Source organism: Chiroxiphia lanceolata, chromosome 15, assembly GCF_009829145.1.
Source record: "Chiroxiphia lanceolata isolate bChiLan1 chromosome 15, bChiLan1.pri, whole genome shotgun sequence".
Taxonomy (NCBI): domain Eukaryota; kingdom Metazoa; phylum Chordata; class Aves; order Passeriformes; family Pipridae; genus Chiroxiphia; species Chiroxiphia lanceolata.
The window spans coordinates 11,269,571-11,296,919 of NC_045651.1; the positions used below are offsets into that span (position 1 = coordinate 11,269,571).

At 45.8% G+C, this 27,349-nt stretch overlaps 1 protein-coding gene across 8 annotated transcripts in view; it reads left to right on the forward strand.

The window, feature by feature from the left end:
- Positions 1-1,133: 1,133 nt before the first annotated feature.
- EBF1 (EBF transcription factor 1) overlaps positions 1,134-27,349 on the forward strand; it is a 272,939-nt gene continuing 246,723 nt past the window's right edge. For all 8 annotated transcript variants that reach the window (XM_032703203.1, XM_032703204.1, XM_032703205.1 and 5 more), the window contains exons 1-6: positions 1,134-1,901; positions 3,234-3,390; positions 3,703-3,766; positions 3,992-4,047; positions 13,091-13,164; positions 20,126-20,194. In XM_032703203.1, coding sequence (XP_032559094.1) covers positions 1,768-1,901; positions 3,234-3,390; positions 3,703-3,766; positions 3,992-4,047; positions 13,091-13,164; positions 20,126-20,194 — 554 coding nt within the window. In that variant the 5' untranslated portion in view covers positions 1,134-1,767. The remainder of the gene's footprint in view (positions 1,902-3,233; positions 3,391-3,702; positions 3,767-3,991; positions 4,048-13,090; positions 13,165-20,125; positions 20,195-27,349) is intronic.

Below are 27,349 nucleotides of genomic sequence, written 5' to 3' on the forward strand. Positions count from 1 at the left end.
AGAGGCCAGATCCCGGGCTCACGGGAACGAGTTGCGCGGGGAAAGGTTGGAGGGTGATGCGGGGAGAGAGGCGGGCGGCAGGTCGGGGAGCCCGCGGAGAGGTGCGGGACCGCGCCCGCTCCGCCGCCGCGCAGCCAGCCCGGCTCTTCCCTAGCGAGGGCAGGAATTGGTTTTACTACTATTGTTATTTTCCCTAGGAAAACAAAAATCGGACTTCCTAGGAAAAAAAAAAAAAAAGCCAAACCAAAAAGAAGGAACTTTCTCTGCGAACCGTCCTGTTCGGAAATCGGGTGCTTGTGCCGCAGAGCAGCGCAGCGTTCCCGGGAGCGGAGCAGGAGCCAGGGCGAGCGGCGAGGGTCCAGCGGGGATTTGCGGCGGGGAAGTTTCCCCCCACGCGTGTTTCCAGCAGGGATAACCCCGCTGCGAGGGGCGGCCTCTCCTCCCCGGGCTCGGGCAGAGCGGGCACGGCCGGCGGGGCAGGGGCCGGCGGGCGCGGGGCATCCCCAGCTTCGGGCAGTCGGGGTCGGCAGCCTGGCGCTGGCGGGGGATCCCCAGGGGAGCGGGGATGGTTCGACCACCCTCGCACTTCGCGGTGCCGCGTTGGGGCTGTGCCGGCGGTGCGGGCGGTGCGGGCTGTGCGGGGGCGAGGAGCGCGGAGCCCTCACGGCGAGGGCCGGCCCCAGGCACTCTGGGAACGAGCCCCTCTGTGTCCCCCCCGGTGAACCCCGAGCCCCACCGCCGCCGAACAAAGGCGCGGCCGTGCCCGTGTCGGTCCCCCCGCCCCGGGGGGGTCCGGGGCAACTTCCCCGCGGGTCGGCCGGGCCGGCTGGGCGGGGCTATGCTAATGAGGAGGTGCGGCCCCGCCCCCGCCGCGGCGACTCGCGGGCACCCATTGGCGGCGGCGCGGCGGGGGCGGGGCGGTGACGCGATGCAAATGAGGGGGCGTGTCCGCAGCGGCACCGCCCCCCGCCCGCCGGGGCTGCGGGGCTCGTGTTCGGCGGCGGGGACAGTCAAAGTGGCTCCCATAGGGAGAGACGGCGAGTCCGCCCGGCGCTGCGGGAGAGGGAGGGGGCACGGGGAGCCCCAGGGTCTCCCTCCGGCCGTCCGTCCGCGCCGCCGCCGCCGCGGGTGCGCCCCTCTCGCTCCCTTTCCCGGCGTGCGCCCGGCTCCGGCAACTCGCTTCCTGCACGGCTGGAGGAGGGAGGAGAGAGGAGAGGAGCGGAGAGCGCTTCGGCTGGGAGAGGAGAGAAGAAAGAGGGAGAAAAGAAAGAAAGAAAAGAGAGAGGGGAGAAGGGGGGGGGGACTTGCCTCTCTTGTCACTGGAAAATGACACTTGATGTAGCAGAGCCTGCCGCAGCTCCCGTTCGTCCTATTGTTTCTTAAACTGCCATCTGAGATTTTTTTTTTTTCCTGCTGCCATCCGAGGGGTGTCTTCATACAAAAGGGACTTCAAGTACTCCTCCGGCTTGTGAGCGCTGCGACCAGCCCCCAGCACCCCACCAGCCCCTCCAAGCACCCAAACAAACTGCACAAGCAGCAAACAGCAGCAGCAAAACCGGGCTCTGATTGCCTCTGGATTTTTTTTTTTGTTTTAATGTCCGTGCCTGTGATTGCTTTCTCCGACTTGCTTTGATTCCAGAGATCAGCTGCAGAGAGAGAAAAAGGAGAGAAATCAAAAAAACCCACATATAACAGTCCGCCTGGCGATTTTATCACTTTTTAAAATTTCGAGTAAAGAAGGAAGATTTGCGCTGTTGTTTCTGATTCATGTTTGGGATTCAGGAAAGCATCCAGCGGAGTGGGAGCAGCATGAAGGAAGAGCCCCTCGGCGCGGGGATGAACGCGGTGCGGACGTGGATGCAGGGAGCCGGCGTCCTGGACGCCAGCACGGCCGCTCAGAGGTAGGCAGGCTCCGCGCCCGCTCCGCTCCGCGCCCCGGGGCGCTCCCCGCCCGCAGCGCTGCTCCCCGCGGGCAGCGCCTTCCCCCCCCCCCGCGCCAACAAAAACCTTGCCCTGCAGCTCTGCTACCAGCAGTGAGTTTCGCGTAGATGTCGCCAGTTAAATATTTATCCCTGTTGTCCCGTAGGAATGACTTTTTATTAAATAATGATAACAATAATAAAGGAAGCAGCGAGTTTCGCTAGGTACGGATAGGTGGGTTTCATCTCTCTGGCCCCTTGTGTTCGCTCGGAGGAAGGAGTTTTCAAAACTATGTTTGCTGCTGATTTAGTCTTGAGATCTCCAAATGACACTTTCCTCCTCCGATAAGCAGCGAGTTGTGCACGGATGTATCCAAAGTATATTTCTCTACCTCGCTTTCCTATCCTCGTCACAATCAGCAGCTCCTTTTCTTTTCCTCCGATAAGCAGGGAGTTTGCAAAGCTTTCTCCAGGAGAAATTTAATTTTAATCCCCTTAGTAAAACCACTGTCACTCATCTTAGATTTTTTAAAAAGAAGTCACTCCAAATAGGAGGTGGTTTTGGCGAAGCTGCACCCAGCCTCGCTTTCTCTCTTATTTCTCTTTCTTCCCATCCTCTTCCCCGCGAAAAAAAAAAAAAAAAAGCACGAACCAAACCCTGATGCTGGATTCGCAGCCTGAGCCCGGGAGCCGGCATCAGCCGGCATCAGTTTAATGTTGACATCTCCCTGTGTCTCCCACCTCGCCCCGCACCCCTCCCTTTGGAGCCCTCTAAGGAAGGGAAAGTTTCTGCAGGGACAACCCTGAAACATTTCAAGTTGTCTCCTGGGCTCGGTGTTTACCCACCGCTCCGGCGCGGGAGGAAAGGCTCACAGGACTGAGGCTGCAAGATAAGGCACATGGGCGCTGGGGTGACAGCTCCGAGCCGAGTTTGAGAAGTGGCAGGACCGATGCTGCTCCACGGGGCAACGCGCCGGCGGCGCTGAGCGCGGCTCCGCCGCCATGCAGGGCCGGCTGCGGGCGGGCACGGCCCCTGGGGAGGGCTGGTGGGTACCGGGGCCGGGGGGGCTGCTGGGGGCCTCGGGATCGCTTCAGGGCGGGATGGGGTCGGGGCTCCGTGGGGTTCGGAGCTTGAGCCTTTCCCTGCGCCCGGAGGGAAAAGCTCTGGGGCGACTCGAGGGAGGGGAAGATGCTAAGCCCCGGGGGGGGCCCAGCCGGGTCCCGGAGGGGGAAGGAACGGGCCTGGGAGTCGGCTCGGGGGACGTGAGGCCGCGTCGTCGGGGCTGCTGCTAACTCGCATGTTTCTGGTCCCAGCGGAGTGGGTCTGGCCCGGGCTCACTTCGAGAAACAGCCGCCTTCCAACCTGAGGAAGTCCAACTTTTTCCACTTCGTCCTGGCTCTGTACGACCGGCAGGGGCAGCCCGTGGAGATCGAACGCACTGCCTTCGTGGGCTTCGTGGAGAAGGAGAAGGTGAGTAGCCTTGTGCCCCGCAGGGGCTCGGCGGCCTCTCCCGGGCCCTCCTCTCTGCTCCGCTCCCCCGGGGCCGCGGCGTCGGCTCGTCCCGGGAGCCACCGCCGCCTCCCGGGCGCCTCACTCTTCCCCTGTCCCAGAGGGCGGACGGGGAGGGGGTGTCCCCTGATCCCTCATTATGCCCGGGGCAGAAGAGAGGGCTGAAAGCTTCCCCGTCCAGCCCCGGGGGCACCCGGCGCGCGAATGATGGAGAAACTTCATTGATACTCTTTTCCTTTTTCCTCCGTCCTCCCGCACTCCCTTTGACATCAGGAAGCCAACAGTGAAAAGACCAACAACGGGATCCACTACCGCCTGCAGCTGCTCTACAGCAATGGTAAGGGCTGGGAGCCCCTGGTGTCAGCCCCGTCGCCCCCCGCCGCCTCTGCGGCTTCAGAACCCACCAGAGGCCGGGGAGCCGCTGCCCCGGCTCCCCTCCGCTCCGCGCACCCCCACACTCGGCACCGGGGCGCTGCGGGGACACGGGCGGCCCTGGCGGGCCCGAGCCCTCGGGCGAGCCCAGGCGCGCTGCCCCGCTTCTCACGCCTCTGCCTTGTTTCAGGGATCCGGACGGAGCAGGATTTCTACGTGCGGCTCATCGACTCCATGACCAAGCAGGTGGGTGCTGCGGAAAGCCCGCGGAGGAGGGGGGTGCCGGGGGGGTGGCAGCCGTCGGGGCGGCCCCCGGGAGCGCGGCGGGGCGGCCCGCGGAGCCGAAACCCGCCCCCGCGGCGGAGCGGCTCTGCCCCGGTCGGGAAGGGAAGGGAAGGGGCCGCCACCTCCCGCGGACACGGCCGCGCTCCCCGCTCTGCGGCGTCGGGGCTGCGGGGCGGCGCGGAGAGTCCCCGCGGGACCCCTGCCTGCCGCCGGGCTGGAGGAGAAAAATACAGGCGACCCTCCAGCCATCCCAGCCAGGGCTGGGGCTGGATTTGCCGCTTAATTAATAAGAATTAACCTCCGGCCTCCGCCAGCCCCCGAGCGCCGCCGGCACAAGCCGCTGCCCCGGCGCGGGGCTCTGTCGGTCCGTCCGTTCTTTGCGCTGCCGCCGGGTCCGTGGGTTAAAGGAGGAGCGATTGTATCGTGACACGTTTGCATGTCGGAATAGTTCCCGAATCGCGGCGCGGGGAGCAGCGAGCTCGCTGTCGGACTCGGGAGGACAGCAGGGATTGTCAGTGGAATTAATCCTCATTTTACGCTTGCACTTTATTCTCCCAAACAGAGTAATAACGTGCGTGCATACCTGTAAAAAATACTTTTCTGTTTAAAACCAGTATTGTTACAAAGGTACTATCTGAACAAATCGATTCTTTCTCTCTCTTTTTTTAATTTTTTTTTTTTTAATTGCTACTCTGGCTTTTTCTTCTGCTCCTGTCAGAATATGTTCCTCATAGAATATGTTTCTTTCAAATAGTTGGGATCGCTTTTAAGCCTTTTCATCCTTAAAATATGTTTCTTCCCCTCCTAATCTGTTTTACTTGTTAAAGAAAATTCTTAAATTTTATTTAAGAAAAACATTAAGGGGTTTTTTTTGTACCGATAGGAAAAGTCAATCCCTCTGTGTTGTCTGTAGACACAAAACTCTTGGCTTGTATTTGGGTTTCTTTTCTATAGTAAAACATAAAAACATAAAGCTCTAAGGGCTGAGTTTGTTTTACAAAACTCTCTTTGATGGTCCCAAAACATCTCTTCCTGCTATTGAAGACTGTCTTTCAACAGAAAAAAAAAAAAAAAAAAAAAGAAAAAAAGAAAAAAGGAACTTGGACGAATTTTGCTAGACAATCCACTGTGCATCTGAACTCTGTTACGCTGTACCCTTCCAAACAGAGCCCATTCCCTGTAGGAATTAAAACAGCAGCAACATACCCTTCTTCATAAAAAAACCCTGGAAAGTGTTTGCTGTCATTCTTTGTTTTTCAGTCATAAATTGGTTAGTTTTTGTTAAAAGCAACAAAATCTTCCTGATAGATGAACTCTTTTCAGTCCTTTTGGAGCTTGTGTATTTCAGTGTAGACAGTGTGAGAGAGACTATCAATAAATATTATCTTTAAAAAGCTTTCCTATGTTACGGAAATGCAGAAGTCTCTGCTCCTAATCCTGTTGAAAACAGAGCCCTGGACTCATGGAGAGCAATGGATTCAAAATAATTTTCTTAACAAAGGCATCTTGCATATGAAGAGTTCATCCTAAGGCACTGTTTGACCTCTTGGTCTCTCATTATTATCAAGTCATCAGAGGGTCTTTGGAGAGAAAGGGGAAAAAAATCCCCGAGATACAGTTTATTTGTAAAACCTACCGTGTAGCTTTAAAGCACGCTCACAATGAAGAAGAAGGAAAAAAAAATATCTCTGATTTCAGGAAGTCTTAGAAAAACAAAGTTAGTGCAAATTACAGATTTTGGGGAAAGTGCGGCGGGTTTGAGAAGTGGGGATTTGAGAACAAAAGCTCTCTGAACTTAGATTAGAAAACAGGGAGCGAAAGGCTGTTTTAGACACAAACATGTTTGCTTACGTATTAATTTCATGCATACAATTTCTTTAGGCATGACTATAATTGCTTATGAAAAATAGGGCATTGTCATGTCAAAACTATGGCATGCGTCGCTCTGATTTTTTTGGGGGGCCGGACGCTAAATTCTCCTTCTTCTGTTTTAATTCTTTCTTTTTAAAAGTGAAATTATTGCAGAGATGGGATCGCGTTGGTTACTGAATGCTTATTAGGAAGTGAAGTACAACACATGACAGAAGCTCACCCAAATGTTGAATATATCATTTATATTTTATGACAGTGAATTATATAGAAGATTCTCAAGTAACTTTCAAATCATCAAACTGTAATTAAATATTGCAAAGACTGTCTGAAAATTCTTTAATTTTTAATGAAAGTTAAATATATATTGTCAGTCTACTTGAAGGTGTAGTATTTTAATGCACGACGCTCAGAACAAATTGGATAATGAAATGATTACTTTTAAATGAAACTGTTGCAGAAGCGTACACGTTTCAGCTGGCAAGTATCTTCTCAGTCCTCACACACACACATTCACACACTCGATAATTGTGAATTCCCAGACTAAAATTACAGCTACTCTGAGGTTTCTGGTGGCAAATTAAAAATCCCACAGAAGCAAAGGTTGAATGAGCTAGGTTCCCCAGATCATACAGGAAAGTATCTGTGGCTTTTTTTATATTATTTTTTTTTAAATATGGACACATCAGATTTATATGTATTCTCTTTATCTCACAGTTACAAATTGCAAGGTTTTGTATGGTTGCAGATTAGTAAGTTAAGTAAGATAAAAGCAAATCAGACCTAGATTTCTGTACATAGGATTGCTGCTCAGAGATTTAACGTGAATGTCCCATCAGCAGCATGTATTCTACCAGCAGGTAGGCAGGGCTTGGCTGTGCTGAGGGCTGTGTATGTAACAAAGGGTAGGTGTTCCTTCTCCTAAGTGTTCTTGATCTGTATAAGTTCATGTGGTTGTGCCCAGCTAAGAAACTCAGAGCAGGAGTCCTGTCATGGGTGGAACAGAGGGATCCACACGTCCTGGTGCCCGTGTGTGTGTTCTCTGTCAGCTGTGGAGCAGGACGGGAAGCGGGGCTGGAGAGTGGCGCTACTGAAGTAACCAAGAGTTTTGTTGTAAGCTGCATCCCAGGGCAGATCTGGGCTGTAGGGTGAACTGTGCAGGCTCTACCCCAAAACATGAGCTTCAGCTGCTCGTACACTCCTTGGGAATGTGGGCTGTGGGACTTCCAAACGGGACACCCAGGCAGGATTGGTTCAAAGTGCATCATTTTGAGTTGCATTTGGGATGACGCGCTTGGCCTTTGGTGGTGGCCACGGAGAAGTGCTGGGCGAGACAGGAATTACTTGGCTTTCAGCGGTCTTAAAATGTGTCCCCATCCCTTAAAAATTGTAAATACTACACACAAATCATTCATGTGGTGGGGAAGTTCTTTTTTTTCAGTTTGGGTAACAACATTCATTGTCAAAACTGGCTTAATTAAATTTTTGTTTTACGTTATATTGGCACCTCATTTTATGTCAGGATCACATTCCTAATGTGTTCAAAACCCTGTAGGATCCCAAACTTTATAGCTGTTGCTTTCCGTAAAGCAGCAGCTCCTCCCGCAGTAGGTCTGGCTCTAACAATGATGCATTTTGAAATTGCCTGCAAAATGTGAAATATGTTTGCTCTAATAAAACCGGAGTTTTTAGGCAAGTCTAAGGATTTTAATATATTTATGGAGAAGAGGTGCCTTCTATTTCTTTGGCTGTATTTTCATAAAGTTGAGATATTTCACTATTAAGAAAGATGGAGGAAATAAATCTGAAATACTTCTTCCCCACCCATTTTTCCTTCAGCCGTTCTCATCCATAAGATATAACGGATGCTAATATGGCTCAGGCATCTTAAGAATCATAAGTTTTGCTCGATTGCTATTGTCTATTTCTAAGAGTCCTCATGAGTCAAAAATCTTAAACTCTGTTTATATTTTGCTTTTTTTTTTCAGTACTATAACTCCGGATGCAAATAGTTTTTCTGTTGACTTCTCTGTCATTCTCTGATGTCTGCAGATATTTGATCAGCTCCTATTCTGTGCATGGCATGGCCCTTCTCTAGCAGCTACATGCATGGGAAAAAAAAATGTTATCAATAAGTTCAGAGGAGCCTCAGCAGACTCAGAGAAATTTCACACAAACATAAAACAAAACCTAACCCCTGTGACAGGGAAAGTTTACATTGCACCAGATTTTAGCAGCTTTCTTGTGCCTTTGGTGAGATGTCAGAAACGCAGGTGATTTTAATTTTCTTGTACAGAGAGGAATGGAGAAGTTTGGAATTTGCATGCATGATCAGGACCTGTGTTTGGGAAAATGTAAACTCATCACAGTGGAAAATGTGTTGTTTGGAGTCTGAGGGTGAAAACAAAGCTGAGGATTTTGGAGAGACTGCCTGAGCCAGATGGCCTGGTGCATTCCCAGTCTGGCAGCCCAACTGCTCCCTCCTGTATAATATACAGCCATTTGTTCTGGGATATTTACGCTAGAGCTGTTTCCATGTGAATGTTTGAAAACCATTAAAAATGAACATATTAGGAGAGATAAATTTATTTAATTCGTGTGAATACGTCGATAAGCAGGCTGTGAATCAAAGGCAGAGAGAGACTGGATAAAATAATTAGATGCTTCTGAATTGTGCGTTGAGAGGCAGAGCAAGAACTCCCTGTCCTCGCCCCGGGACCAGCACTCCTCTGCTTGTCTGGGATAAACCTCACTGGGATGAGTTGAAATTTTGCTGGGGGAAGGGGTAAAACCTCGGGTAACTAAGGGTTAAAGATTTGAAGCCAAATAAATGTAATTCACAGTATTTTCTGTGTAGATATATAGTGGATACAAGCCTAATCCTCCCTGGGTGAGACTCTGGCCCATCTGAAGTCAATTGCAAAGCGCCTATTGAATTCGGTGGGGCCAGGGTTTTATTTTCTCCCTGTGTGTATGGCCATATATATGTCATTCCAAATCATTTTAGTTCTGTTTTGGAAAAGACCCTAATTTTAATGAGTTTTTCCTTCTCCTTTATTTCTGTAAAGGATATACTTTGTTTTGTGAAGCAGCCGAGGAATTTGAAAGCAAGTGGGTTTAGATGCATGTTGGTGATTTCTCTCCTTCTCTTACTCTTTTAAAATCAAGGCCATGACATAACTGAGTAATATAATGACCATGATCTCATTCCTTCAAGATTGTTTTTCGTCCAGTTCCGAAAGCAGGATTGCTTGACTGGCAAACCGACACCACAAGATGATTGTGCCCTCAGTTGTACCAGCACAAATCTGGATTTAGTCAGGAATGGTTAAGGACAAAATCTGGCTCTATATTTTTCCAAATTATTCATCAACTCTTTTATTGCTTTATCCTGCTGTCTTTATTGGGGAAAAAGTGGATTATATGAGAACCGTAGTCTTGACTTTTATATTACTCTCCTTCCTTTTATCTTTAATTTTTTAAAATTTTTTTTTTATAGTGTGCTCTGTCGCTGAAAAGTTTAGGCAAATCGTTGGACGCACTTGACTGCGACGTGCCCAATTTAGGAATTTTTATTTGCTGGCAAGCAGCGAATTGCATTTAATTTAACTTTTTATGCAGCTTTTGTTTACGTGGAAGTGAGGAAATTTTATATTTTTGACACCTATTTTTCGGGACCTGATTTTGAAATCCGCTTGTGCATGAGTGATTGTTACACGCTGGGACTTCTTGTAGAAAGGTTACTTGGGTGAATAACTACTTGCAAAATGGAAGATGAATTTTGTGGGAAAATGTTTAAGTTGCTCAGGAGTAGAAAAGCTGTTTTCAAATGCTTATGAAACAACACCAAGTTAAAACTACACAAAGTAAACAAAAAGAAAAAAACAAAGTCTATAATTTTGCATTTCCTCTGCTGGTGTTCTGTTGTGCAACCCTAATGTGTATTTGCAGGCTTATTTTTAGCTCTGCTGTGGTCTAAGTTTATGCACTGTAACTTTCACTTTATCTCTCATTAATGTGATCCCCATTTGACAAAATCACGACGATGCTGGTGTGACAGGGAATCCCGACACAGTCATCCTGTTTTAAGGCCTGAACTTTAAAAAAATAAATTAAAAAATAAAAAAATTAAAATATTTTTGTTAAGAGAAGTAGCTTTTCAAATCCGGGAGTTAACCATTTTTGCAACAGTAACGTAGTAGACCCTTCCTGTAAAAATACTTCTGGCAGCTCTAACGATCTGAAACTTTAGCAGTTCCTGTTTCCCTTTTGAAACTAATTGTAGAATTAATGCTTCAGAGCGGCGCGGTTTGCGAGGCGGTCGAGTATCTGCCGTGCTCTGGGGCAGCCGTTCATGGGAGTAAACAGTTGGTGCTTTACACACCCGCTCGCACAAGTGAATTGGGACACGGGAGAGGGAGATGGGGATGAGCTGCTCAGAAATTAACTCAGCAAGTCCTCCCGCTTCCTAGAATTTCCTAGAAATTCCTGCAGGAACAGGGTATGCGGGAGTAGCTGCGCTGAACGCGGAGAAAACAAAATGTGCACGGGTACAACTTGGATAATTGAATGCAAATAAAGTGAAAAGCAAATCCTTAATGTAGAGGAAGGCAGAAGAGTGTCATGCACGCAAAGAAGGGATCACTGATGCTAAACACAACAGACAAGGTGATTATGTACCACGGTGTTGACTCTGCCCGTTCATTATTGCTATTTAGTTGAGTTATTTGAGTGGGTACCTGGAGGTTAAGTAAGCACAGCAGCAGGAAGGGGAGAGGAGGAAAGGGAGAGGAAGAAAGGAATGTAAATTTTGTGTTCTGGTTTGTAATTTCTAGTGCTTCCTTGGCCCACTGGCAACAAGACAACCCATACTGGGTAAATTTATTTTAAGATTTAAGAGTGTGAGAAGAACAAGGCATGTCCGGCAGCCCTCTCTCAGGCCCTGCTACCCTATGTCACACTGTGATTGCCTGGAGGTGATGAGGAACTGGAGATGCTCGTCCCCACTAAAAGCCTCGGGGGCAGATCTGCTCTTTCCCCCTTGCTCTGCATTCTCAGAGGCCAATTATTCTTTAACTGTTGATGAAGTCCGAAAAGTGCCATCAGCTTCCTCCTTGCCTTGGCCTGTCCCACTACCAGGTGAAACCTGATTTGGGGTTTTCTGGAGTCTTTGCCATGTCCCCACTGATCAACCCCACCAGGTGTCAGCCAGTTACTTTGATTCTCTGGTTTTGGCTGGAAGATGCTTCTCCCATCTTCCCCTTTAATGCTGGAAATGAAGATCTTCTGAATTTGTTCCATCTCCTGCTACAACACAGGGATGACTGTAATGCCACTTTACAAGGCTTCTTGCAAACTGTTTGTAGCTCTTTTGGGCACTGAGGGGGAAGTGCCTCAAGGTGGGGTCCCAGCTGAGGTCAGGGGGTTGTTGATATCTGTGCTGGGGAGACTTTCCATGTGTCCTCTTCACAGGAATGCTGGGTTCACAGGTGTTGTGCCTCACTGCTGGAAACGAGGGGGCAGAAATCAGGTGAAACTCTGTGCCAATTAGTGGCAATGACAGTGGAGGCTTCTGTTTTATCAGCAGTGAAACCCCAACCTCACTGGCTCTCAGGTTTTAGAGGAATGCAAAACTGAAACTAAAAAATTAAAACTAGCAAAGGTAAGGTAACACAGACCCATTCCTGATACTGTTTATGGAATTATTAAATCATTTTGTAATGCATAATATTAATATTGTGTGTTACTATTTAAATGGTATTGAAAGTCAGCTCATGCTTCTTCAGATTTGTGTGTCTTGAGATTTTTGCCCCCTCTGGAGGTACAACACCTCTTTCCTTTAGTAGGTTATATTTGTAAGGGATGGGCAACAGTTCATATGATCCTAATTCATCCTGTATTAAGGTAACTTATTTTTCTGTCAGTGTTTTCCACACTTCAATTTCAAAGTGGTCTCATTCCTTAGAATTTATTTCATCCATCTAGCATGCTCATTAAATTTCAATATCTATTTTATCATTAGCTTTAGGGATACCCATAACAGAGGTCATTTTACCTGCAGATTTTTTTTTCCCTGAGTTTCATCTTTTAAAGTCTGTGTTTTCAAGGCTGAAAAGGTCACACCAAGCTCAAGGGTAGCGCTGATGCTCACATGCAGGAGTGGTGGTCATCCCTCCAAGGCTGGGACTCTGATCCCAGCTCTGGAATGGCACCCTAAAAGATTTAGGAACCATAGTGCTGTCTAAAGATGTTGTTGCAAAGGAAGCTTCTTTTCACTCTTGTTTTACTGCTGGGGGTCTTGTGCCTGGGACCAGAGGTGGTTGGAGAACATAACTCTGTTGGGATGAGATAGCAACCCTGTCCCACAGGGGCTGTGAGCACTAACCTAGTTAGTGTGCAATGCCGATCCCTCATCGCTGGTTCTGCTGGTGGGAGCAAAAGTAGACTCTTCTTGAAATGTGAATAACTGTCTTTCCACAGTTTTAGCTTAAAGGATTTTCCCCGTGCTGTCTCAGAGTCAAATTTCTGAAGTCGGTTGATCCTCTGTTTGTTTTGGTCTCCTCTGCTCTGGTAGGGCCTGCTCCTCACTTATTTATATCCCTGTAACTCCAGAGGTGCTCTCTGGAAAGTGGTGGATCACGAGGTTCAAGGGAAGAATCAGGCCCAGGCGTTTTCTCAGGAGCTACCAGGAAAATGCCTGGGCTGTGCAGCTTTTGTAATTAAAAATGCATGAGCTCTCTCTTTTTTGTCCCTTTTTTTTTTTTTAATGAATAGGACCCGAAGTATACCAAGCCTTGCTGAGTTTTTTTTCCCTTTTTTTTTTTTTTCCCTTTTAATGCTATTAGGTTTATATTTTATTCTGAATTGAAAAGAAAATTGTGGTTGTCTTGACTACTAAAAAAACCCATCCTACACACTGCTCAAGAGATGTGCAACAGAGAGGAGGGAATTTAGCTGTACTCAGCTTGTGTTTTTTCCAGCTGCAAGTCTTGGAGCAGGTTCTGTGGAGACACCGTGGTCTCTTTAGCCCGTGCCTTGCTTTGAAGCTCCAGCTATGCCTTCGCTTACTGTGATGCATTTTTATTTTCTCCAAACTCAACCTGATGCACAACTGAAAATTGTGTTTTGTTTCTAGGCGATAGTATATGAAGGCCAAGACAAGAACCCAGAAATGTGCCGAGTTCTGCTCACGCATGAAATAATGTGCAGGTAAGAAATACCCCGCTTGCACTTAATTAGTGATGAGAAGATGAATCTGTCTCTCAAAATCTAGGTTGAACCTGCAGCTATTTTCGGACTTAAATTTATCTTTCTTGCATTAAACAATCCCAAAATAACACAGTTCGGTGTGTGTAATTAGCAGCAAGGTCTCAGTCGTCACACTAGTTTTCAATTATTTATAAAGAGTTATTCTTAACAGAACGCTGCTGGTTTTCATTTAGACACTGTAGCTTGCAAAAGGTCTCCTCACCAAAATTAACAGTCTATTACAGTCTTCTAGCAATAAATGTCTCTGCCCCCAATTCCCAACAAAAACTCCTCAGTAAAATGACAAAATAGGTTTTTTTGTGTGTGTGTGTGTGTGTTTTTTTTTTCTGGATGCACATTAAGGCGTGAGGTGAGGAGGCTTTTTTGTCCTGGTTGCTGCTCACTTGAGGTCCTTGCTCGGATGGAGTGGAGCAGGTGATGCTCCTCCATGAAAAAGATTTCTTCATCTTGATTTTCTTTAAACTTCCCCATGCAGATTGGCTCTGCCCTGTGCTCTCTTGCCCTGCCTGGGGTTGGTGGCTTACATTCAGGACAGTCAAATATCTTCTCCCCCAAACTTCTGCAGCTGCTTCCTTCTCTGTTCTGGCTGATTGAAATAGGTGAAGCCTCTTCTACTTCCTTTTTACCACAGAGAAAGCAGCATCTTCCCCCAGACCCCTCAGACACCTTGGAGAGCTTGACCTCTCAGTCTCAATAAAGTTAGTGGGTGTTTTTTGCATGTCTGAAAAAATCATTTGTTACATGTTGTTCGATGGCAGAAAATAATTCCCTGGTGGAAGATGAGGCATTCTTGCATAAGCTCATTGTTACAATCAGTTGTTTTAAGACTGTAAAAATGCCATTGCATGCGTTGTAACTTTTGCAAAACACATTTACTAAAAAGGAGTAACTTGAGGGTAAAAACTAGTACCCACTTCTAAGAGAATAAACTTGGATGAGGGTTTCCTTGCAGGGGAGAGTCTTTGGCAAAATATTCAGATGAAAATTTCTCTGATGGCTGATTTTTTTTTTTTTAATTATTATTTTTTGGCTGTTTTTTCATTCTTGGGATCTGCATGTTTTCATCCTCCATGACATCTCCTCCTGATAAAACCTTGCTGGAGGTGGCACCCTGTGATGCCAACAGGGAAGAAGCTTCTCTCCTTGCTCTGCCAGCCTGGGTGAAACCCTGCACAGCCTCCCCAAAATTTTCCTTGCAGGATTTTGGGGGATTTTAGCTTTCGTGTTGCGTTTTTCTAGCCTGCTTCATTCAGTAGGTTTGGCTTCTTTCAGGAAGCCAAAGACAACCCATTAGAGCTCCAGAACAATCCCAGCAGATGGGTGTCTCCAAGAGGTGCCTCAGCTTCTGCTGCTCAGAGCTGCAGTGTTGCTTTGCTGAAGAGTCCTGGCCAGTTCTCCTTTTCCAAATGGAAACCCAGTCACGTCTGTCACCCAGACAACTTTTAATTGCCCTAAAATTCATTGGCCCAATTAGCACCACTTTGACTCTGGATACCTAGCTAGGAACAATTCATGGAAATATTAAAGGAGGCCCCTGACTTGATAAGGCTGAAGTGCCTTTTGCTTTTCTCCTGTACCAAACCAGTGAGACGTGGACACTGGGCATGTGAGTAAAATTAAGCACATGCTCAAGTGCCTGCAGCGTCAGGGTTTGAATGTTGTTAGTCCTGAGTGATGTACCCTCCTGATCCTTAACCAGCAAAGTTTGGAGGTAGGAATTACTCACTGAGCCAGAACAACCTACTTTGATGCATTAATTTTCTCACAAATACTTTAGAAACATAAAGTGGATGAAGTAAATCAAAACTTTATATAGTGGGCTGAGTTTTAAGTAGAAGACCAAATACCTGCATTACAGATTTACAGCCGTTCAATATATTTTGACTGAGACAAAATTATTTCTGTTCTGGGAACGTGGAAAGACGTGCAGTCATTCCCTTTATTAAAGCACTTTGCTCTTTCTTTGTTCTTAAAATTCACTGGATCAGAAGCTTTATTCTCCTTCTATTTATTTAGTGCTAGTCTTTGCTTTGTGTTTCATAACTGTAAGGTGAAGGAGTAGAAAAAAAAAAACAACTGACCATAGTAGGCAAATGTTGTGTGCCTGATGGGGTGGGGGAGACATATTCAAATTTCTTATAGCTCATATTAGATATTATCCATTTCCTTTGCTGCCTATATGTGTGTAAGAGGGTGCTGTTTGTTTACCAGGCCGCTTGACCCTATTGCACAAATCTGTCATCTATTGTGCTGCTAACATGCTTTTAAATTGCAAATCTGATGCTCTTTAGGGGTCTAGAAGGGAAAAAACCCCTCTCTCTCCACACCATTCTGTTTCTCTTGATTTCTTGCCTGTTGTAAGTGGAAGTTGGGATGTGCTGAATTTGCACCAGGGGTGCAAATGCAGCCTCAATTATAAGCATAAAATTAGAGTCTGTTCCCCATTAATCAGCCCAGCTAATTGCTATGCACTACCATTAGCCATATGGTGTGAAAGACAGCTTGCTCTCCCTAAGATGAAATTTCTTCATTTCAGACATGAAATAGTGAGGGCTCTGTATTTTAAAATAGCTTGTTTTAGATATTTAATTTCTAAACAACTTTCAGCAGTGCTTTCTATCAAGGCTAACTGCACAATAAAACTTTGCATTTATGTGACAAAGCTGGGTATTTATAGTGTACTACAGCTATGGCACAGAGGAGACAAAGAATTCAAATGTATAGGAGAGTCCTGGCTGTGGTATGAAAGTGGAGCTGAGGTTTGCTTCAGGTAGCTGTTAATTTCAAAGGATTTCATTGTGTTTTGTCAAATATAAAAATCTACACAGTTGGCGAAATGTTAATAGCTGGGGAGAATTCACAGCCTCAGTGGAATTTATTAGTATTGTAGGCAGTATGGGGAGGGACATCTATAGTTAATATTGCCTCAACAATTTCCATTATGAAACCTTCAGTGGCTTACAGCTTTGCCAAACTTAAACTGTTCTGGCTGAAATATCCTTTGCAGGGTGTCAGCCTCAGGCTGACTTTCTTTGGAAAGTTTTAGCTAAAATGGTTCAGTGATTTCTGAGAATGAGGTTGGAGTAAAATATGGGTTTTGTCTGTTTAAAACAAGATCCTACAGCTATTTTGGCAAGAGGGTCCTGTACCTCCACGCTTCAGGGTGAGGAGCCTGTTTGGGGCAGGGGTTGTCCTGAGCGCATCATCTGCGGGAGGAAACACACCTCGCTGGGGACCTTCTGCAAAATCTCCCACGCGGACTCGCTGACGACTTGTTAGAGCCTGGCAGCTGAGGATCGGAAAGTCGCCTTTGCTTTGCTGGCCACGTGCCACGGCCCCGTAATTTCTCATTGTTCATTGTCCCCACGGAAAGGCCGAGCGCAGACACACAAAGCAGGGCTCCTCGCGCGGGGATGCTCCGGCCACCACCCCAGGGTGGGGACGGGAGCACTGGGGGGGTGGCAGATACGGGGGTGCAGAGACCATCTCCTGTGTGCCCGCAGTGGGGCCAGGCAGTGCAGGTAGAGATCTTCCAGCACAAGGAAGAGGAAGCTATGCAGAGAGAAGACAGGAGGGCAGCAGGTCCCAAGAGGGTTGGAGTGAGGACAAAGGCAGCAGTGGAAGCTGGGGATAGTGGTGGCCAGGGGAAAGAGAAGCCTCAGAAGGGGCAAGATGGGGATGGTGTGGGGCTTGGGCATGAGCCGTGAGGATGGCAATAGCAGGGGGGTAGATCTGGGTTGCAGGAGCTGGAGGAAGCTGTGATGAGAGGCTGCATCACTATCAAGGACTACTTGTTTTAAAAACAAGCAGATCCCAAAACAAATCAATTTTCATAGGCTTTTTCTGTGGGCCAATGTGGCATTTTGTGTGAGTTGTGGCTCCTTGACCCATCTGGGGAGAGGTGTCATGGAAGAATAGCAAAGACAAGTCCTCGTCCTCCTGGCTGCAAAGAGGTGGCATTCTCTGCTCTTTCATAGAGCCTTACTGGGAGCTGGACGATTTCTGGGTGGCTTGGAGAAGCTCCTGGTAATTTTAAAATTCTTTCAGGAAAAGGAGAAAGGGTGCTGAATATTTAGGAACTTGTTTCCAAGTGTTAAGTAGGCACTAAAAGCCAAAGCTTTTGAGGCAAATTGAATTAAAAGCACTTTTAAACAGGTCTGAAACTCAGGGTTTGCATGTTTTAATTCTAGAAAAGCTAGAGTGAAGAGGCCTTGAGTTCTGCTTTTGGGGGAGCAAAAATGCAACAGACAAACTCAGGTTTAACCTGCAATTATCTAGAACATGAAGGAACATTTGGGACCTCCTTTCATGCCAGAGAGCCACCAGATGATGGGACGTGCCAGCCGTGCAGCCCTCCCACATCACCCTCAAATGGTGATCAAGGGGTCTCCTAATACCACTGGGGCTACTGGGGTCAACATTTGGGAAGCCCTACCCAAATCAAGGGGCCACTTGCTGAGCAGTGAAGTGTTTCCCCCACTCTCAAAGCTGGGGTTGTCACCAGTGGTCAGTGCCTGACTCCATCCTGCTTGTGGCAGGAGCTGACATCGAGGCATTCCCCTCTCTGGGCCCTGTGGCCACCTCTCCTGCTGGGTTAATGCCCCGGGAAGGTGCCAACCTCTGAGCCTGGTGGTGCTTGGATGGTGGTATCTGCCCATCTCGAGCTGGGAGCCTGGGAACCTTTGCTTGCCTGAGTAAGTGTGGCAATTTCTATCCCTCCAGTCTGCTGGGAGAATGTCAGGACTAGCCCTGATTCGCTTCAGTCACAAGAACTGCATTGTCTTAACTTGTGCCAACTCTGTTTCTAATTACATTTTAATCATTTAAAAATGATTAGCAGTTTTTATTGCCTTGTTTGTGGGTAAATTTTCTCACCCCACACATTCTAGCTGCACTCCAATGGCAAGTCCTTTTATAGGCAAAAAAGCCCCCAAACGTCCACATGACTGTTTACCTACAGCATATTTTATTCCTTCCTAAATTTTAATACTTTCAGAGTGCCAAGGCTGTTGCATTTTCTGGTAGATCAATTGTGGTATTGTGCTGTAAAATTAAGCAGTTTTTTTTGGCAATGCCAAACAATGTAACTTCCACCGAAATGAAGATACCGCACATGTGTTAACTGTGAAAAGTTTCAGCCCTGAATAGTTGCCTTGAAGCTTTTTGCGGTGAAAAGAATTATGTATTTTCCTCTCTTTGAAAACAAAATTATTATTTTTTTTTAAGCCATGTTTAAACAGGCTGTTTTTGTAAAAGGCCCCTTTTTTGTTATCTTTAGTGTGGTTAGTTGCTTTATTGCTAATCTTGGTGGGTAACTGTATATTATTCACTCTATTGTTCAGCAACACAAGAGAACCTTTGTCATACTTCCAATAGGGCTATTTATATAGTGTGGCATTTCTGAGGGCTTCTTCCTGCCCTGATGTTCTTCCACCTTCTGGGGAAAGGAAAATAGTTCATCTAAGAGGGAGAGTGAGCAGTGGTCGCTCCTGACAGCCGCTGAAATACGGGTGATGTGCAGATCCCTGGGATGCCATTGGGAACAAGCTTGGTGGTTTCCAAAGATTTGATTGTGTGTGGTTGAGGTTTACCAGAAAGTTTATTGAACAGAGAGATGTGCTCAGGTCTGGCCAGGGAGAGCAGCCAGGATGGTCCTCGCTGCCTGTCACTTGGTGCCACCATGGAATGGGGTCCCTGCAGCCCTCACCCTACAGAAGCTGCCCAGGCTTGGTCCAGTAGGTTCTTGGGGACCAAGAAGTGCTTGGGAAGGTCAGGAGCTTCTTGATTTTTTTATTTTTTATTTTTTTTTTTAGTTCTTTGAAGCCTTGACTTCAGTGAGGGATTTTCTGTTAAGGGACAGCACAAACAGGAGCTTTCCTTGCAAGTTGGGTGTTTCCTCCCTGGAGCGGGTGGGTGGGTGAAAGCTGAAGGCTTTGTTCAACTTTTTGGCTGGGACTTGGTCTTGTGGGTAAAGATGGGACTTCCTCTGGTGGGGAGAGCAGGACAGCCCTCAGCCAGAGCCCTACATGCACCAGGAGGGATTCCCACCCTGAGCATAAACATGTATATTGCCTACGAACTTACCTGCAATATATTTATGGCTCCTTACAGACAATAACCTCTGACAAGGAATCATCACAAACAACAATTTAACTTCTCTTAGGGAACAATGAGCCACCCTAGTTCAAAAGAATCCCAGCCTTGAGGTCAGCCATGGAGCAGCGCTTTGGGAGACGGAGCTTATATTTCACATGCCTGCTTTGTCTCTGACCTGACGCAGGGCACCAGCCGCCGGAGCGGTGCTCTCCATGGCATTAGTGATCATTAACATGCTCAGAAAACTTGGGGAAACAGGCACGCTCGAGCATAAAAAGCTGCTGCTGACGGCGCTTGCATTTTAGCTCCCCCATTAACACCAGTGTTTCTTAGAGGGAGAATAATTGTGCTTTTGCAGTTCGGGGAGGGGGGGGGGGTTCCCAGTAGCTGAGAGCTGTGTAGAAGCAGGAATATCTTGTGGATGTGTAACATAAGCGTTAAGCAAATGTAAAAACCAGGCTCAGCAGGGAAAAATCTGCTTTATTTTGTGTGCCAGCATATGCGGGACAACTGTTAAACCCTATGGAAAAGAGGCTGCAAATAGGCAGGTCTCCCTGTTTTGGGCGATCCTTGAATTATTATTTGTGAAGGGGGCAAAACCCCTCTCTTTTTATATTTTCCGTTGCTAACCAGCTGTGCAAGAAGTTAAACATAGTAATTAACCCATATGTGACCCACTACATTTGACTGATTTCCAGGCAGGGCCAGCGTGGTAACTCTACCCGGCAATTTGAACCTACCATGTTTGTAATGATGATTTTACAGTGTAATGGTCGCACTAAATCCTTTCGCTTTTGCTCTGTAGCCGCTGTTGTGACAAGAAAAGCTGTGGCAACAGAAATGAGACTCCATCAGATCCAGTGATAATTGACAGGTAAGGACTGCTATTGTTTCCTTCCATTTTTTTTTTCCTCCCTCTCCTCATTATAATGAAACACCTGCCCTGTGTTGCTAATGGGGAAGAATTAGGAGTATATACGGATGAAATTTTGTTTTTGATACTGAATTAGTTGTGCTTTGCAATTGGGATTGCCTTGGAAGGGCCATATGCAGGATAACGTAGGGATAACGGAGCACCCTGCTCTGTGGAGGGCTCCAGCTCTTGTAGCTGATTCATGTGCATAAAGAGGAGATTTTTCTTTCTGACTTTGTGACTCAATTCACATGCTATGCCAGGGAAGCTTCAGGAATAAAATAATAATAGTTTGTGATTTATGAAATGTGGTTGGATGCTTATAAATATTTAACTTTTATTTGAAAAATGTTTGAATCATTATCACTTAGCTACTGTAGTTCTGTTGGATGCAATCCATCTACATTTTAAGGCTTTTATTTATGCATAAAAACAGTTAAGAAAATAGATCTGCAATGTAAGGTTTTTTTCCCCTCCTATTTTCTTTGGTTGGAATACTATTTTGACTATATTGTCAGTTGATTAATTCATTTTTGCCTGTCTTAATTATTGTGTTTTTAAACAGATCCATATTGTTAATCTGACATCACTGAGTAAATCATTGTAGTACAATAACGTCTATTTCAGTTGTTTTGAGCCACGTGTGGTTTCTGTGCTTGCAAATTATGCAAAATGGTAGCCAAAGAGCCATTTTTACCTTTTAATTGTCCAAATACGTTGTGCAAAGCCGTGTGTGATAACCAGGTTATTATGCAGCATTACTCTAGAGGAGTTAAATGACCATGAAGCACTGAAAGTGTCTGTCATCAGCTGGGGAGAGGAACACCCTTGAGCTGATCTGTGAATAGAGGGACCCTGAAGGGAACTACCTAAACATACAGGGGTGAGAGCACAGAGCAGGGGGCTTCTCCTTGCATTCTTGTCTCAGTTATGTTTGCTATAGTAAATTTAAAGTATCTTCCATGCCCATGCATCCATTTTATGAAAGAAAGTGAGGGGGGTTTGATGTGTTGGGTGCCCCCCATGGAGAGCGGTCCAGGGGCATCACAGAGCCTTGTGCTCATCCCAGCTCCCAGTCTTACAGTTCTTGGTTGAATGTGGTAAGAAAGTGCATATATTGGAAGCTTATAGCAGATGTTTTGATTAGCTGTAAAAAGTAATCCTGAGAATGTTTAAATCTCAGAAGATATCTCTATTTATTTTAACTGGGCATATTTTCATCTCCTCTGAGCGTTAGGTAATACCAGGGAAAGTGTGTGGGGGGAAAACCCCCCAGTGAAATCTATATAGAGCTGTGTTTTATAAGCGTGCTGCAGAGTTGAACACTATAAACATGGTGTTAGAGTGGCATTTTGAGTGACATGAAAGCTACAAAATTCACATGAATTTTTCATTGTACTGGAAAGTGAGATGTTAAGATGCTAATGGCAGGTTTACAGAAATATTTTGTTTAACTATCTAGTATGCAAAACTGCTAGTTGCAAATCATTTTAAATTTTGAAAGCCAGGGATGCTTTCTGTTATATGTTTCCTGCAAAATGAAGAAAACAGGTACAGGAAAAAAACAGCTTTAGCTTTCTAGCAGTGATCCATTTCTCAGTCTTTACATAAACTGATGCAATAGGTACCAATTTTGAAGTTTCTTTTTAAAATGCAAGCTAAACATAATTTAAAGCTGATAACACAAACCCTACCTCACCACCCGCACTGAACCGCGCTTGGCTTGTGAACGGGTTAAGCTTTTAAGTTCTTCACTTGGTTTTTAAATTGTGACTTTGATACAGAAGGTTGATATGACTGTGGTTTGAATAACACTTGATTTTGACCTGTTCCTGTGGGTTGCAATGGTATAAGAAATTTGACTCAGCAGTGCTGTAATTAGCCCTCCCCGTGTTTTTGAAACAGGATTGTGTTACCTGGATTGCATTAGTGTGGCTTCTATTGTTGCCGCTTCGCATCTGTCCCAGTAGGGTACTTAAAACCTTTTCTTGGCCAGGGCTAGTTCAAACAATTTAGGCCAAGTAAGTATGTGCTTTATACAGTTAGTGGCTTTAGTGATGTTTCTTGTGACATTTATCCTATTCACTTTTTTTCTCCCCTTTGGTTTGGAAAGGATGAAGTGATCTATGTGGAGCCTTTTTACCTTTAAAACGAGGCCTTTAAAATTGTTCTATGATTAAAATGCCTGCACAAGTCAGACCATGTGTTTGGTTGTACTCCATTGTCACTTCTCCATGCACACAGTTTTTAACTATTATGTCAATTGATATGTAAAACCATATTTAGATATTTTTATTTGCATTGAGCTTAGAGAATTCATTTACCATTTGGGCTAAAGCACTCCCACGTGCCTTATGCTCCGATAAAGTCCTTGCCTATGGATTTAATCTAACTCTTGCCTCAAATCCTGTGAATCCACAGACTCTGACCTAACATAGAATTTGACATAGAATCTATCCATGGGATTTTTGACTTATGTACTTACATGGAAATGCTATCCTCTTCTGACAAGTTGGAATACTATTTTGGATTGATTAATTCTCTTTGATGAGGTTAGAGAGACTTGGGTTAGAGAGGGCTCTGGCTTTGTGGTGGTTTGGTGAACTTGGAGAAGAGGCTGTTTGGCAACTTCAAAGTTACATGTGTTGTATTCTTTTTCAAACACTGGATATACATGAAAAGTGAATCATGTATTTCTATGTAATCAAAATGTGGGATTTTAAAAAAAAGTATGTAGCTGTGTTTGAAGCAGGATATGACTTTATCTTTTATAAAATTGTTCTATATTTTGCTCTATTGTAGTATCAGCAGATACAGCAGTGAAAGGGACCTGAAGAAATTTATACTCATATAGTGATCTAAATTTTCTTTGGAGAACAAAATAAATCTATTATAGAGCAGTAATTCCAAGGAAGTTTCTTGGAAATCTGTGTGTGTCTGTATCATCTTCTTAGCATAGCCTGTATATTTTATTGCTAATCGAGTTACATGTGTTGAGATGAAGATCTGATGAACAGGAACTCATTTTAAAAGGGGTATTATTGTCACAATACAAATGCACAATTCCTCCTTCGAGTGCAGTGGCAGGGCTGTATTGTAATCACACTTAAAGAAAACACAGAGCACTTCCTGTTATTAAATTAAATTCTAGATTGATTTAACTTTCAAATTGTAACTCATATTTGAATTTAAAAGGTTCGCAATAAAATTCCTGTGAAGAAATTGAATAAATTGTAGTTTTATTACCACTCTGGATATCCTGGTGTCCTAACCTTTTTCCTTACAGTTATCTTAGTTCAATAAATAAAACCTCATTAGACTATTCCCATTTCAACGAGTTTATTAAATTTTACAGGAGTAATTAGCATAAGCTGTGCTAATTTTTCTGGAAGACTAATGAGAGAGCTTCCTAATTAGGTTTGCTTTGTAAGAATCAGAAAAGATGATAATGACAAAAGTCACATAGGGGAGAAAGTGGGGCTTTATGTTATTCCTTGGTTCAGGAAAGAGACTCCTCTCTCGACACGCTGTTCCAAACTTTTAAACCCATTTTACCATTGTCAGGACTGATACTTAATGGTGTTACCAGTGCCTGCTGGGGCTTCTTTACCTTTTATGGCTGCATCCAGTAAATAGGAATCCTACTGACTGATAAAATAGGAATAACCACTGCAACCCCAAATATAGTGGCAGAAAATATATATACACCATATATATCCTATACCTCCAGCTTGTGACATTGCATGGAAAAAGGGCTGAAAACAGCCTGATTGGCAATTGCTGATTCATCCCCAATTTTTCTTCTTCCCAGAGTACTTGAGCAGGCTGATGACAGTGACCTGGAATTGTCTTTGCTGAGGTTTACCAATACAGACAAGACCTACTTAAGAAATCTGGCCACTGTCTATCTTTTGGATGGACAATCTTTAGCCAAGGGGCTCTGTGCTGGAGCTCCCCTGGGTGACACTGTGTGCCCTCCAGGGCCAGGACACCATGGGGATGACCAAGGTCTCTTCTGGCCCTGCTCCAGCAATACACTGAAGTTCTTCATGTGCTGCTTCAAGTGCAGTTTTGGAGCAATGAGGTTCCTCTGTCTTTGAAAATGTTTATACCTTTCCAGTTCTATCAGAGTTCTTGTCCATGAAGTGGTGGTGGGGGAACTTGTGGATTGGAGGCTGTAATATTTTTTCTGCCTTATTATCAGATGACACCAAAGTATGTTTTAATGCATGACCTGCTATCGGTGTCTGAAAGGCCTGTGTGCTTCCAACACCTGCTGTACAGGATGCTTGGCTGGGCTCTCCCCAGCACATCCAGCTTCTGTGGCTGTGGAGGGAGCCAACTTTTACCTACAGATGGTTTTGAAATCTTTCAGCCTTTAACCTGAAAAACTATGTTTGTGGGTAGGATTTCACTGTGCAATGACATGAAAAGTCAATGTCTCTGTTTTACTGCTTTACAAGTTATCATGTAGTGGATTGTATTTTACAGGCCTGATCATCTTTTCATCCTAAATACCAGGAAGGTGAAAAAGTGATACAGTGATACAGTGGACTGTATCACACTCCCTGTATCCTTCCCCCAGATACACTGGTTAGGCAGATGTGGTGATTTAATGAATTTTGCAGTAGCTTTCCATGCCTGGAGGGAGAGTGATGGAGACGCAGGCAGAGCCTGCCAGCTTCAGGAGAGGTGCTGGCAAGGGAATCAGTTGGGTTTTGCTTGGGAGGTAGCTGCTGAGGATTTCTTTGCTGCAGGGAATGGCATCAGTGCTGTAGCTGATCCCCACCAGACTACAGGGATGTGGGCTCATCATATCACTGGTGACAGAGCAAAGTGGCAAGAGATGCCAGGTGTTTTGGCAGGGGTTCCTTTGCAGGAGTCCCAGTTCCTGCCCTGTCCTGGTCATATCGGTACTACAGCCTGGCTGTATGGGGTCAGGGGAAGGTGTGTGTGCTGCTCTCCCCTTGCTTACACGAGGTATGGGGCTGCAGGAGCCTGGGGGTCCCATCTGTCCTGCTTCATTGGGTGGGCTTTGCACACAGGAGGAACAGGAGGGCAGGCATGGTGTGCTTTGATAGATCTCAAGACTTAGGTTAAAAACATTCCTGGGCCTAAATATTTGGCTGTCTTCTGTAATCTTGTACTGGAAAGTGCCCCCTGCATTGCTGTGCCCCTTCCAGAACCAGATGGGAGTTACTGATCCAGCAGGGAGGGAGTTGGAGGAGCAGAAGCTGGATGACAGAGGAATACCCCCAGCACTGCACAGAGATGTCTCCCAGGCTGTCTTTTAAGACTGCGCTGCCAAAACCCTCTGGGCCTCTGAGCAGGGTGTTCAGAGAGGCAGAAATTGGCCTCGAGCGCTTCATGCGAGCTCCTGGAGCCTGTGAACTCTTACATTTCTGAGAGGGGAGGGACCAAAACATGCATACTCAAGGATTTGGTTGTGATTGATGCAGCTGAGAAGCATTACCCAAAACATTTCCCACATGACTTAGGCAACCAAAGGCATTTTGAGCTGCTGTGAGATAAATGGGAGACTCTGATCAGTAGATGCTTCTCACACAGAGATTCCGCTGTGTATGCTTGCCCCTCTACCAGTGTTCCTCCTGTGGTGTTAGTCCTCTTTCTGGTGATGAAATCATTAGAGCTGGGGGTAACTTTGCAAGGATTATTGCAAAAATCTCTTGGTTTTGGCCTATTGGGGTTGGCACATATCACTGTTGCTTCTAAATTCCTTTATTTTGCTCTTGGGGCCGAATGAACTTGGTCAGGGTCAAAACAGCTTCTGCTTATTGTTTGTTTGATTTCTCTTCCCTCCACCTCCAAGTATAAGAGTTTTTGTATGATCTTAAAAGTATTATGCAAAACCTTAATTTGGACTGAGCTTCACTCAGAAAGTCTGTGATTTTCTCAGCAAACCTCTTCTGAGTTTTCAGTTTGTTATTAACCCCCAAACCAGGCAAGTCTTACATGGATGTGGGTTTCACTGCAAAAATTTCACACTAACAGTTACTTGTTTCTCTCAGTGATGCCTTTTGAATCTGCAGCTAGTGTTCTGGGCTTTAGTTGCTATCTTATGCCTGATTATTACTATTTAATATCACGGTGATGTAACAGAGGCTCTTATCACAAAAGAAGGCTCATTGTGCTAGATGCTCTCTAGTCTCTAAGTAGGTAGATGATCCCATTCCTGAAGAGAAATGGTTTTCCTGATGCAGCCTAAAAATTGAGTTTTTTCTGTGGAGAATAAAGAGCTTGTGTTGAATGTCCTGGGATGAAGGGAATTGGAAGACAGGACTAGTCTATTGCTTTTGGCATTTGACTATTAATGCTCATCCACAGCCTGTTTGGGCTTGGCCAGTTGTGGCCTGAGTGTGCACCTGGGATGTGCTGGACCTGCTGCCCTGAGCCCCCAAGGTCAGCATGTCCATGTCCATGGGGATCTTCCATGTCGTGGGTGGATGGTGAGCCAGGGCTGAGCCATTCTTCACCTACTGTGTCCAGAGCTGGCTGCCAGCAGGTCAGTAAGTCCCTTGGGCTCTTTTGGAAAATCTCAGCCTTGGTCAGCAAGGATTAACAATTTTAGGAGACTTCACTGGTTGTCCATCCTGAAGATCCTGTGGGTTTGCTTGTGCAGAGGAGTACCCCGAGGTCTAACTGAGACCTTGTGGATGACTTTGCTGCTCCGGATGCAGGATTTGGGCATCCAAGGTTAGGGGTACTTTAAAAAGTTTGTTTGGCTCTGTGCAGTGACCTACTGCAGTACCAAGAAAGCTCCAAGTGCACTGGTCTAGTCCCAGGAGGTGCCCAGGGCCTTGGCAGGGTAATCCATCCCTTTGTTTCTCACCACGAAACTTCAAATGTGCTACCTATCAATTTCTTAATATGAACTCTTACTTCAAAGCATGTCCTGCAGCAGGGAGGATGTGCTCAGCTCTGTGGGCTCCCTGGCTCTATGCAGCTCAGTGCCAGCCCTCTCTCAAGAGAGGGAATTTTTTTTTGGGAAAAAAATACTGGCTCTTTCTCATATGCATATATATACGCACATAGTTTCTGGAGTGGATAAATTTCCCGTTCCGTCCTAGCACCTGATTTATTTCCATATTTGCTGTC